At 35.5% G+C, this 14,197-nt stretch overlaps 1 protein-coding gene across 1 annotated transcript; it reads right to left on the bottom strand.

Moving 5' to 3' along the window:
- Nucleotides 1–4,308: 4,308 nt before the first annotated feature.
- Nucleotides 4,309–5,268, bottom strand: LOC140522056 (olfactory receptor 5B2-like). The gene has a single exon (XM_072637102.1). The coding sequence runs from the start codon at nt 5,266–5,268 to the stop codon at nt 4,309–4,311; it is 960 nt and encodes a 319-aa protein (XP_072493203.1).
- Between the last annotated feature and the right edge of the window lie 8,929 nt (nt 5,269–14,197).

Below are 14,197 nucleotides of genomic sequence, written 5' to 3' on the forward strand. Positions count from 1 at the left end.
CTCCTCTTCAGTCTCCTTTTTCTTCTTCTTCATCATCATCATCATCATTTCTTCTTCTTCTTCTTCTTCTTCTTCTTCTTCTTCTTCTTCTTCTTTTTTCATAGAATATATGCGAGGTACAATGCCAGAAATTGGAGATTAAAAAAGGCTTGATTCTTGCCTTTGTGGAGGTTATTCTCTACTTGGTTGGAGTATTCAGTATATGTACAGCTGAGTATGCTTTCCAGTAGACTATGATAGGAGTAAAAGACATATCCAGATAAAATTATCTAAGAAAAAGTGAGTAGGAAAAAATGACATTCAAGCAAAGGATCAGTTTCATGGAAAGCCTGAAACTTGATCTTAGCCTTGAAGAAAAAAGACATTTCAAGAGAAGACAATGAGGAAAGAGAGCATCCCAGGCATAGAGAATGCTCTCTGTAGATGAATGGAAAGAGGAGGGCAGGATCAGATCAGCTATTAGCTCAACTTTTTTGTTATATTCCAAAAATGGAACATTTTCATGCATGGCCAACAATGTAGGGTGACCAAAGAAATAGCATGTGGTTTTTATTTTTTTGGTTTTTTGCTTTAGGGAAGTAGGGCAAAGGGTCATTAGACTGTTTGAGTCTTATTCAACTAGCCTCACCATTGTCATTTACATAGAACAAAGGAGCACTGAGAGGGCCAGGTTAAACTCAATTTCATTCCCTCAATTATACTCAATTTATTTTATTTTTAGTAGAAATTTTCTTTATATTATTAACTTGAATATGAAGATTTAAATTGACAAAATATCAGGAAAGAGGTTTATATATGAAGTTATGACCTTTATTACACAGTTTTGACTGTTTTCTTTAGATGAGTGTGCATGCCTGCATGCATGTGTGTGTGTGGTTGTATGTGCGTACGTGCTTGCATGCATGTGAGTCTTCATCTCAGTGGAGGACTATAGCTAAAATCTACTGACAAGCTGAAAAGCTGAAAGGAAAAGGTAGAGGAGAGATTTAAAATCTACAATATCCCTAGTGAGCACTGTATCAGATACAGTACCACAACTAAAAAGATATAGGTTGCTTCATATGAGGAGCTGAGATGCAAAGGAAAATCAAAGATGTAATACACAGAAGGCAAAAAAAGGAAAAATGATACTTTGTCAATAAAATAAAGTGCCAAAAGTGTGAACTGTCCTTCCATAATACATCTTGAACTCATTTATATACTATGCCGACTTTCACTATTTAGGTAAAATTTTTGCATGAGTATTGTGGTTGTTTGAACTTAGGTTATGAGGAAAAGATTTTCTTCTTATTTTAGTTATCAAAACATTTCATGAACTACCTTTATTTTAATATGAGTATATTACAATGAATAGTGACTTAAGTATCAAAAATCTGGGAAAATTTATGTGGGCCTCAATGCAGGAGGGTTTGGGTACAACAATCATATTTTAATTCTGTCACTAACTCATAAAGGAGTTACCCTAGGATTAGGAGTAAGATTAGAGGAAAGAAAGGAAAATCAATAATTCCTACTTATACAGTATTTTAATGTTCATAAGCATTTTATATCTATTGTCTCAGTGAAATTTTACAGTATCTTCATGAATTATAAAGTATATGTATCCATTTTACAGAAAAAGAACTCCAGCTCAGAGAAATGAAGTGACTTCCTCAGTCACATGTCTAGGAAGTGTCAGAATCATTATTCATATCTGCATCTGTGGCTATCTCCAGTCTTCTTGACCTATGTCTTGCCACTGGATTCAAATGACATTGGAGCAGAGAATAAGGATGATGATTTTGCTTAGCTCTGCCTCAAATTCAACTTCAAATTCATCCAAATTCAAATCCAACTCACTTACAAATCAAGACTTCACCTTCCTGATTTCATCGGTTCTATTTGAGAATGAAGGACAAATAGCAATAATGAACTGAAAAGAGTATAATAAGAGAATTTGGGGAAAACTCAGATATGAGTGATGGTTCTGATACTTCTAAGATGAAGCGATGGTGAAGTTATATACTGATTCAATCATTCTGGAGAGCAATTTGGTACTTCACCCAAAAGGCTATAAAACCTTGCATACCCTTTGAGCAAACAATACTACTACTAGGTCTATATCCCAATGAGATCAAAAAAGAGACACAACCCTGGCCTTTTCATCAGGAATGTCTGAAAGTCTTGTATTTCATTGAACATCCATTTCTTTCCCCTGAAGATTTTTTGCAAGGTAGATGATTCTTGGTTGTAAAATAGCTCTTTCGTCCTCTGTGATATTGTACTCCAACTACTCTGGTTCTTTAACACAGAAGCTTCTAAATCTTGCATTATCCTGACTGTGCTTTCACAATATTTAAATTGTTTGTTTTTGTGTGCTTGCAATATTTTCTTCTTGATCTAAGAGTTCCAGGGAATACCCCTTTGGGGTCTCTTTCAAGAGGTTATCGGTAGATTCTTTCAATTTCTATTTTACCTTCTAATTTTAGAATATAATGGCAATTTTCCTTTGTCAGTCTTTGAAAGATAATGTCTAAGTTTGGGTAGTCTAATAATGCTTAAATTATCTCTTCTGAATCTTTTCCCAGGTCAGTTGTTTTCCAAAGAGATATTCCGTATATTCTTCTATCTTTTCATTCTTTTAATCTTGTTTGACTTTCTTGATGTCTTATAAAGTCATTAGCTTCCACTTGCCCAATTTTAACATTTAAGGAATATTTTCTTCAATGAGCTTTTGTACCATCTTTTCCACTTGGCCAATTCTACTTTTTAAGGAGTTCTCTGCAGTGAATTTTTGTTTATCTTTTTCCATTTGGACAATTCTGCTTCTCAAGGCTTTCTTCTCTTCATTGGATTTTTGTGCCTCTTTTGTCATTTGGCCTATTCTGTTTTTTTTAAGATGTTATTTTCTTCAGCATTTTTGTGTCCCCTTTACCTAGCTTTTGACTCTTGGTTTTTGTGATTTTCATGCATTACTCTCATATCTCTTCCTGATTTTTTTCCTCTACCTCTCTTTCTTGATTTTTAAAATCCTTTCTGAGCTCTTCTGTGACCTGAGACCAATTCACATTTTTCCTTAAGGCTTTGAATGTAGGACTCATGACTTTGTTATCTTCTTTGGAGTGTGTATTTTGATATTCCTTGTCACCAAAATAACTTCATATGGTCAGATTTTTTCTGTTGCTTGCTCATTTTCTAGCATATTTCTTGACCTCTAATTCTTGATAAACTGAGGCTCTGCTTTCCACGTGGAAGGGGCACTGTCTTAAGCTTCAGGTTTTTGTCCGGTTGTATTCAGATGTAATTTTATAAATTTTTGATTCTTTCAAGGTGGTATGATCTAGAAAGAGGTGTGGGTACTCCTCCTGTACTGTGCATTGATTTGTGAGTGACCATAGGCACTCTTTTCAACCCTGGAACTTTGACCAAGGTCCTTATTTTCCTGTGACCACAAGCTCTGCTGTACTAGTGCTCCTCCTCTCATTGGCATCAAGATCCAGAACTGCAACCCAGATCTAAATGTAAGCAATGCAGCAGAATTCTGTCCTTGGAGCCAAAAAAGGGACCCCTACAAATCTCCTTCTGACTCATTTTCAAATTCCCTTACTGTGAGGTTCGGAAACTGCCACTGTTGCCATTGATTGAGTCATGATGAGACTTGCTCCTGCCTTGCTGGAGACCAGTCAGTGCTGTCATGGACTGCTCCTCTCTCATCCTGATACAATAGACTTTTTTCTGCTGAACTTCTAAGTTGTCTTGGGATAGAAAATTGTTTAATTCCATCTTTTAGTGGATTTTCGCTGCTCTAGAATTTGTTTAGAGTCATTATTTAAACAATTTGGAGGGGGTTGGTGGAGAAATCAAATGAGTCCCTCTCTTTATCTTCTTGACTCCACCTCAACTGTCTCAGTTTTTAAAAAAATGCTAGAACAAGTAAGTAGTGAAGAAAAAAATATCTAACCCCCAAACCCCAAGGTAAGTTTGCATTTTGATAAGATCAACTTGAGTTTGATAAAATATTTGGAATTGGTGACTAGAGTTCACAGAAGCTGTATCTGAATTATCCCTCCTTCTTAACTATCGTTGTTCAATTATTCAGCCAAGTCTGACTCTTCATGAGTTTATGGACTTGTCCATGGGTTTTTCTTGGTAAGGTATTAGCCCACTCTACTATTTATTTCTCCAGTGCTTCCTAATTTTATAGATGAGGAACTGAGGCAAAAAAGAAGTTGTGACTTTCCCAGGATCATATAGTTAATAAGTGCCTGAGGCCAGATTTGAACTCAGATATTCCTAATTTCAGGCTTAGTGTTCTATCCATTGCACCACCTAGTTGCCTCTCTCCTTTCTTAGAATAAGGCTAACAGTTCTAATAGATTTTCTGAAAGCATTCTTGACATCTTTGTTTCTCAGACTATAGACCAATGGGTTTAGCATGGGAATGATCATAGTATAGAATACAGAGGCCATTTTATCTGTATCCATGGAATGAGCTGATGAGGGTTGTAGATACATGAAGATGGTTGCTCCATAGAATAAGGACACTGCAAATATGTGAGAAGCACAAGTGAAGAAGGCTTTCTGGCGACCCTCATTAGAGCGGATTCTCAGGATAGCAATGAAAATTGAGAGATAGGAGGTCACAATGACCAGAAGAGCAAAAGTCATATTAAATGCCCCTAGAATACAGACCAATAACTCAGTGTAGTGTATATTTGAGCAGGAGAGAGTCAAGATTGGAGGAACATCACAGAAAAAGTGATTCACAATATTAGAACCACAGAAAGAGAGGCTGAATGTACAGCCAATGTGGATGGAAGAGTTCAATGAACCACAGACATAAGAACTAATGGTTAGACCAATGCACATCTTTGATGACATGATGGTAGTGTAATGTAGGGGCTTACACACAGCCACATGGCGATCATAGGCCATGGAGGCCAATAGATAATTTTCAGTAGTGGCAAAGGTTACAAAAAAGAACATTTGCATGGCACAATCATTGTAGGAGATGGTCTTGTCCCCTGTGAGGACCCCAGCAATCACTTTGGGAATAATAGCTGAAGAAGAGCCTAAATCCACCAGAGAGAGACTAGTGAGGAAGAAGTACATGGGAGTGTGGAGAGTGGATTCCTTCCAAATCAAGGATATCAAGCCCAGGTTTCCTACTAAGGTGATGAGGTAGATAAGGGTCAGTATTAGGAAGAGCAGAACTTGAAGCTCTGGAATATTTGTTAATCCTATAAGAATGAAACCATTCACTTCTGTGCTGTTATCCAGAAATGCCATTGGGGAGCAGGATCATTGATCTACAATCAGAGGAAAAATAATTATTTCTGCACAATGGCAAAAAAGTCAAAACTCTGTCCATAGATATATCTTTTGCAAATGGTGGAAATAATGACTTGAATGAACAAGAAAACCTAGATGATCATCATGGCAGCTATTCCATAACTTTTCATTGAAATTATTCCAGATTACTCTTTCAAAAATAATTTCATGGATAATTTGTTATATCATAGGGCATCTAAGTGCATGGAGTGCTAGGCCTGAAATCAGAAAGATTTCTCTTCCTGAGTTCAGATCTGATCTCAGACATTGAATAGCTGTGTGACTCATCTGTAAAATGAGATGGAGAAGGAAATCATAAACTACTGCTTTATCTTTGCCAAGAAAACCCCCAAAGGGATCATGAATTATCAGACTTGATTGAAAAATGACTGAACAGCAACTTTTATATCACATTCAATCCCAATATGTCCCTTCTTATCCAACTGATTCTACCTCTATGAATCTTCCCTTGGAACAACAATTTTAAGATAAAAAAAACAGTTAAGTAAAACCTATCAATAAACATATGCTCTCTAACAATATATAGCCATACTCAAGGTCCCTCATCTCTATATTGAAAGTAGTGAACTTTTTTTTTCTCAGATCGTCTCTACAGGTAAATTTTATTTCAATTACATACCATTCATTTTTATTTTATTTTTTTCTACATTTTGAATGTGAATGTTGTTTTCCTCATTCTTATTTCTCTCTGCATCCATTAGTGTTTCCATAATGATTTTCCAAATTCTTTACATTCATAATTTCTTAAGGAATATTTATATTCAATATTATTCTTATACCAAAATTTATTCGACATGTTTCTAACCAATGTACACTTACTTTCTTTTTTTCAGTTCTTGGTTATTAGGAAAATACTACTATGAATATTTTGGCCCTCCCTCATTCTCTCTCCCTCCTTCACCCTTTCTTATTTCTTTGCTTCCTTTCTTCTCTTCTTTTCCTTCCTTCCTCCTTCTCTTTTATATGCTTTATCTCAAGTTTGCTAAATTTACTTAAGATGTTAATATGCCTTTACATTTTTTTGATTTAGTTTCCACTATACTTTAGATCTTTCTTTTCCTCTGTGCAACTAAGCATGCTTTTTATAATCTTTCACCATTCCTACCATCCCTAACCTCTTAGTTTAAGTAATATTATTTTATGATCTTCTCTTCCAGTAAACTTTTCTTGACTTTGTCCCTCTTCCTTATTTCTTTCTACACCCCTTTAAACTTTATTCCTGAATCCCGCTTGCCAATTCCTAGTTTATTTACTGCCTCACTTGTTTCTCTTTAGTCTATGTCCTTCATGATGGTAGAGATTTCAGAATATCAGATTTAAACTCCCTCCTACACCTCATGTTTACATTTTTCTATTTGTAGATATTATCACCTAATATATTTTACTGTATACTTCACTCTTAGAGTTGTTATTTCATAAAGGAAGCAACCTGAATTGCAAGAAATACCATGTAAAAGAAATTTCTCTGAGTCATTTCTACCCTCCCATCACCACTCTGGGAGCTGTCTTCTCTTGGGGATACACATTCTATCTCATGGAGTTTGTAGAAGTACAACCATTTCTCGTCATATAATGGAATCTATTAATTTGCCACTGAGGCCCTAGACAAAGCAAAATATAAGACCTTGTCTCTTGTCTCAGATATGTGTCTCCTTCCACAATAAGAAATGGGCTTTAATGAATTTCCTCTTCCTCTTTAAGTGCAAGATTTTACCTTTAACCTTCTCCTCCACCCATTTGAGTTACTGCCTATGTTCCATTGCTTTTAAACTGTTCTCCCACAGCTCCCACTGCTTTTAGGATATAAAGAAAATAAGACAGACATGTGTAAAACTTCTGTACCCCCTTCTCAATTTATATGTGTGTGTGTGTGTGTGTGTGTGTGTGTGTGTGTGTGTGTGTGTGTGTGTGTGTGTGTGTATATATATATATATATATATATATATATATATATAGAGAGAGAGAGAGAGAGAGAGAGAGAGAGAGAGAGAGAGAGAGAGAGAGAGAGAGATTATATATCTTTATATATCTAGGTAATAAGACAGATAGATAGATAGACCTCAGGAAGCTAGATGGCACAGTAAATGGAGTGCTGGACGCAGAATCAAAAAGATCTTAATACAAATCCTGCCTCAGCTACTAATTGGATGATAGTAACTTAAGTGAGATAGTAACTTAACAACTCTGTGTTTGATTCCTCACTTATAAAATGGGGACAATAACAGCATCTACTCTACTGCGTTGTTGTGAGGATCAAATGAGATAATATATAATATTCTGCTCCCAATTTTTTATTTGTTGATTTCACTTTTAAAGGTCCAATTTTTATAGTTGATCATTAGATTCAGATTTGATAGCAGTGTTATTTTGGGGTTGATGTTCAACTCCCCCTTTTTTTGGAATATCCTATTACACTCTTTTCTTTAATTTCTTATGACCATCAATTAATTCAAGTTTATAACTAGTATTTTTTTTATAACTGAAAGTGTCTTTAATGACTGCTTGCAAAATGCATTGTGTTTTTTAATTGAAATTGTAAGGTTTACTCAACTCAAGCCTTGGATTTTTAAGCATATATTTATTAGTGATCTTTGAAAGATTATGGAAAATAGGGAAAACAACTACTGAAGGATTGCAGGGAAGGGGGAAGTAAATCCAGTCTACAGAATAAAAACAAAATTTTTATTAGAAGCATATTTTAGATCATATTCTAGAGATCATTAATGAATATCTAAAAAAGAAAGCAGTCATGACAAGGCTGTAAAATGGCTTCATCAAGAATAGTTCGTATCAGACTAAATGAATTTCTTTTTTTTTTAAAACAACGCTAGTGAACAGAAAGGTTAGAGGAAGGCTGCATATAGTATTTGCCTAGATTTGAAAAAAAATCTGTTTTGCCATTCTTGTAGGAAAGATGCAGAGATGTAGATAAGTTAATTGTGGTATTTGGAGGAGACAGAAATGTTTGAATAACAGTAGTCATTAATGATTTGATAGAAACTCAGGAGCTCCTCAGTGGAGTTAGTCAAGTGTCCATATCTGGCCTCATAAAAATTTAAGAATTTCATTAATGACTACTTAATAGAATTGCAAATGGCACAACGTTTGTGATCATAATTAACTCAAGGCATTGCAGTTTTATATTAAAAAAATATGGCAAGCTAGACCATTGGAAAGTCTTTCACTTGAAATGAAAAAGATAAAATTTTTGAAGTTCAAAATTAGGGAGACATGGTTATACAGACGTTTATCTGAAGAGAGTCTAATGATTTTAGTGGATTGCAATTACAATCCATATCAAAGGAATGCCGTACAAATCAGGAAAGATAATGCAATCACAGCTTGCTTGTAGTGAGGCAAAGAATCTAGAAATTAGGAGAAGTTGATCTCCCTGTACTTGGCATCTAGAGCATTTATTTAGATATGACCTTCACATTTTAGGAAGCAGGTCCATAAGCATTAGTAAGGTGTCATAAAACTTTTTTTGCATGTGTCATAGAACATTTAGAAAATTCGGATGAACTCTTCTCAGAAAAAAGGATTTTAAATGCATAAAGCATAAAAAATTATGAAGGAAATACCAAATGCATCAAGATAAAGATGTATTTTTCATAATTCCAAGTTCATAGATCCTTCTGAAATCTATCCATGTGTTATCCATGTCTGAAAATTCCAGGTAAAGGATTACTGATCTATATCGGGAAAAGGGCACCCAACATGGAGAAGGTCTTCAAAATGATGTGATGTGAGTACTGGTAATAATAGCTAACCTGTACATATCACTTTAAGGTTTACAAAGTGCTTTAAAGATATTATTTTATGCTTATGATATCCCTGAGAGGTAAATGCTATTATTATCTCTATAGAGGAAACTGAAACTGAGAAGGGTTAAGTGATTTGCCCAAGGTCATGTAAAGTTAGGGATTTGAACCTAGGTCACAGTGGTTCCAAGTCTACAACCAATCTATTCAGTGCAGCATGCTGACTCCCACTCTAAGATAAGCGCGGCATTCTTGAACTGGATCTCCCAAGACCTACCTGAGTCATTAAGAAATGTCAATGAAGTTCCAAAGAAATGTCAGGCACTTTCACAGGATTGGGGTTAAAGTTCCAAGCTTAGGAAACAAGTGATATTTTTAGAGAAACTGTTCCATGGAACCAGGTGCTAAGTGTTGAAAGGTGCTTAGATCAAGAAAAGTCATCTCTAGCTACTGCTACTACAGTGATGGCAGTAGTCTTAGGGACATTCTGTTCAGTCATAAGATGAATGAAAGAGTCAGATAAATGAGTGAGTCTCAGATAACTTCTGACCCATGTTGGTTTCACTTCAATGAATCATCATAGAGCCCTGTTTGCATTTGAATGATTAGAAGTAGATATCAGGGGGAGACTTAATAGAGATCTGAGAACACACTGACTCTTAGGAGACCATGTCCCCTTGAAAACACCTGGAAAATCTCCTGACATCTGTAAACAAAAAAAAGTCATTAAATTTTTTAATGACTCCAGAGATCAAATCCTGATTGCCTAGGGAGATGATTTCTTGAGTATGTCTTGGTCTTTCTTGGCTCATTTTTAGTGAAGTGAAATGGAAAGAGCTCAGGACTTGAGAATAAGAAGACCCCATTCTGTATTTTAGTTCTGGCTCTACTGTCTCCTGGTAATGTGGTCTTGGTCAAGTCACTGACTTGCTCCAAGCCTCAAGTAACTTATAGGTAAAAAGGTCATAATAATATCTGTCAAATTGAATTCAAAGGGTTGTTTTGAAGAACAGATATGTCACTTGATGTGAAAAATGAAGTGTGGGATAAGAAAAAGACAACTAAACTTTGTGATAAGAAAATCAGTCAAAGCTCTGACTCTTTACCTATGTAACCTTAGACAAATTACTTAACTTGCCTGAATTACAGTTTCCTCTTCTATAAAATGGGGATTTCATGATTGAAATCATAGGACTATTGTGGGAAAAGGACCTCATAAAATATGAAATGTTATTTCTACATTATTATAAATATTGCTATTTTACTTCATGGATTTCCAGCCTGATTTTGCTGGCTAAATCCCAGACTTCAATTTTATTCTCAAGCCACTCTGATGAGTGTGTTTCTTCCTAAAGGTTATATACACCCCAAATATATTATAGATTATAAGAATGAATTCAATGTGGTTTTCTTTTATAGTGAATTGCCTGGTGCCCATCCTTGGAAAAGATAGAGAATTATAGTATAGACAAAAGTAAAGGTGGTCCAAAAACTGGTTGAATTGCCACACCCAAGAAGTGGTCATTAGGGGCTCATTGTAAAGACATCTAGTTCGGTGGCCAGAAATGTATTTATGGCCCTCTTATATTTTAACATAGGTTGTGTTTTCATATCTTTATATCCAAGTGACTAGTGTACTATCTTATTTATGCGAAGTACTTAATATTTATAATTAATGGAATTGATGACAACTTATAGAAATAGAAATCAAAGTTATCTTAAAATTTAAACATTTTATTATGAACTCAATTGTCAACAAGCAAATGTTCAAACAAGCAAAAAGCAACTAAAATGAGTGTTGTAAAAGAAACTGTGAGCTTTTGTTATATATTTTAAGTGATATTAAATTTAACAAGATAGGACCAAAATCATTGAATTTCTTCCACCTCTTTGCTTTCTCTTGTATACCTTTATATTCATTATTTTTGCATTGATCACTTCCTAATAATTCATCCAACCCATTGTAACAGTTAAGTATACTCAAGCAAAATAAATTGCAACCTTGGCTATGTTTGAAAATATCTCTCATTTACCTCTTTTAAGAATTAAAAAGAATATGTCACCATCCATCTTTTGAAGCAATAATTGCTTCATTTCATTCATTAGAATTCTACAACTTTTCATTTGTTTCTTTACCTAGTTCTTGTCTCTTTCTTAATTATTCCTTCTATTGGTTAAATTGGTTTTTAAAATCATTTTAGCTCCTTCTTTAACTCTCCTGAGAATTTTTGTTGGCTTTGCCTCCAATCTACATCTTTTTCTGGTACTATGCCTGATGCTTTGGCAGATAATTTTCAAACTATTATTTTAATCATAGTAACTCTTTAGTTCATTCATTTTGTTTGTTTTTTTGCTCGTTCTTCCAGAAACTTTGACTTTCTTAGTACTGGTCTCTAGTAATTTTGGGGGGACTATATATTTATGACTTGAGCTTCTGTCCTTTTATGTCGTTCTGATGCTTTTGCAGTTTAATATGGGGATCCCAAGAGTTTTAAATGCTTCCAAAGTGGTGTGATGCAGGAAGACATCTAGTTCCTGTCGTCCTGGTCTGAGCTCTTCAAATTGGCTGGTGTATAGGACTAATACTCAAAGAAAGAAAATTCAGTTTGTGCTTTATTTCTAATCAAAAGGAGAAGCTTAATGAAGATTATCCTTCAGAAGCTTTCCTGGAAGCACCTTGATCTCTTTGTTCTCAAACAATAGATGAGGAGGTTCAACATGGGAATGACCATGGTGTATAAAACAGATGAGACTTTGTCCATATCCATGGTGTGATTAGAAATGAGTTGGAAGCACATGAAAACTATTGTCCCATAGAATGTCAACATTACAAAAATGTGGGAAGCACAAGTGGTGAAGGCTTTCTGTCATCCCTCAATTGAGCGGATCCTGATGATGGTGATGAACAGGTAGGTAGTAAAGATGACCAAGAGTATGTAAGTGGCATTTAATTCTCCTGTGATAAAGATTAGTACACACATATGTGAGTGTGTGTGTATATGTCCATGCTCGTGTGTGTGTGTGTACAGACACATATATGCACATTAGAGAGAGAGAGAGAGAGAGAGAGAGAGAGAGAGAGAGAGAGAGAGTCAAGAGTGAGAGAATATCACAGAAAATGTGATGGACCATATTTGAACTAAAGAAAGAGAGGCAGAAGGTACAGCTAATGTAGACAGAAGAATTCAGAAGACCATAAACAAATGATCCACTGACCATGGCAAACACTTAGTTTCATGGCAGTAGAGTAATGTAAGGGCTTACATATAGTCATGTGATGATCATAGGACATGGAGGCCAAAAGACAATTTAAAACAGTGGCAAAAGTTATGAAGAGAAATATGTGTGTAGAATATCCACTGTAGGAGAAGACCTTGTCCTCCATAAGGAACCCAGTCATCAGTTTAGGGCTAATAGATGAGGAGTAACCAAACTCATCCAGAGAGAGGTTACTGAGGGCGGGGGGGAACGCATTGAAAAGTGGAAATGAGAGTCTCAGAAGAGCAAAACTACTATTCCCAGGCTCCCTATCATGATGATGAGGTAGACAAGGGTAAACAATATGAAGAGGAAGATCTGAGTCTCTGGAGCATTTATTAATTTGTTACCTTAAATGCTATCCAAGTTTACTTTCCTTAGTTGGCTTTCTTGTCAAGCTTTTAAAAAGTAACTTTTACTCCCCCCTTTTCTCTCTTATTTATTCAAATTCACCCATCATTCTTCCTCAGAAAGTGTCATGGGTGAGTTTACACTTAAATTTAGATTTCTTTTGCTTGTCATCTTTCATTCTCAAATCCTTCTCTGCTTACAGACTTGCTCAGCCTATGATACAGAAAATCACAACAGTGAAAACAGGATGAAATTACATGTGTTTACTAAAACAAGATTCATAGATTGTTTGTACTATAGCACTGAGGTGCCTAGACTAGAAATCAGAACATCTAGATTTTTAGTTTAATTCTGCTATTAAAAAGCTATGTGACCCTGAGCAAATCAACCATCTGTTTGAGTGGAATTAGATGATATCTTGTTAGAGAAGTCAAATAACAGAGCTATCCCCTGAACTTAGCACAGTGATGTCCATCTTGTAGGTGCTCAAGAAGTGCTTGTTGACTAGACCTGTTATTTTGTTTTAAAAGTCAGAGGACCTATGGTGAAATCCCATCTCTGAAACATACTACTTATGTGATCTTGGGTTAACCTCTCTAAATTTCAGTTTTCTCAGCTATAAAATGAAGGAGGTAAACTGGTGCCTCTGTATTCCTTGCATTTTTAAACCTATGAGTCTATGGGGGCAAGGAACTTGCAGCCTTTATGCCAAATGTAACCCTCTAGGTCCTCAAACCGAGCTCTTTGACTGAATGTAAGTTTCATTGCACAAATCCCTATAATAAAAGGATTTGCTCTGTAAAACTTCAACTCAGTCAAAAGACCACAACCAAGGACCTAGAAAACCACATGTGGCCTCAAGGCCACAGGTACACCAAACATGTAGTCACTCAATAATTTTCAATACCCCCACGAAACAATTACTGACAACAGGATCCCCAACCATAAATAAAGGCAGTCACTCACCAATTTTCAATGCCCCCATCAAACAATTACCAGACCATGAAGAATCAAAGATAATGATGATGAAGATGATGATGATAACCTCAGGAAGCATAGAGTAAACTTATTAATACATATATATTATATATGTATGTGTATATACATATATACACATATATACATACACATGTGTATGTATAAATACACCTATATGTGGGTATATTATAAATTTTTAATATATCTTGGATTGCTGTTCAGTTATTTCCAACTTTTTTTTTAACTTTTAACATTTGTTTTCACAAAATTTTGGGTTACAAATTTTCTCCCCTTTTATCCCCTACCCCCCCCCCCAAACCCAAGCATTCTAATTGCCCCTGTGACCAATCTGCTCTCTCCTCTATCCTCCCTCTCTGCCCTTGTCTCCGTCTTCTCTTTTGTCCTGTAGGGCCAGATAGCTTTCTTTACCCCTTAACCTGTATTTCTTATTTCCGAGTGGTAAGAACATTACAGTTGATCCTAACACTTTGAGTTCCAACTTCTTTAGCTCCCTCCCT

The sequence above is a fragment of the Notamacropus eugenii genome, chromosome 2, assembly GCF_028372415.1.
Source record: "Notamacropus eugenii isolate mMacEug1 chromosome 2, mMacEug1.pri_v2, whole genome shotgun sequence".
Lineage (NCBI taxonomy): Eukaryota > Metazoa > Chordata > Mammalia > Diprotodontia > Macropodidae > Notamacropus > Notamacropus eugenii.

Coding starts and splice junctions, on each gene's coding strand:
- LOC140522056 (XM_072637102.1), bottom strand. CDS start 5,268: ATGGCATTTCTGGATAACAGCACAGAAGTGAATGGTTTCATTCTTATA.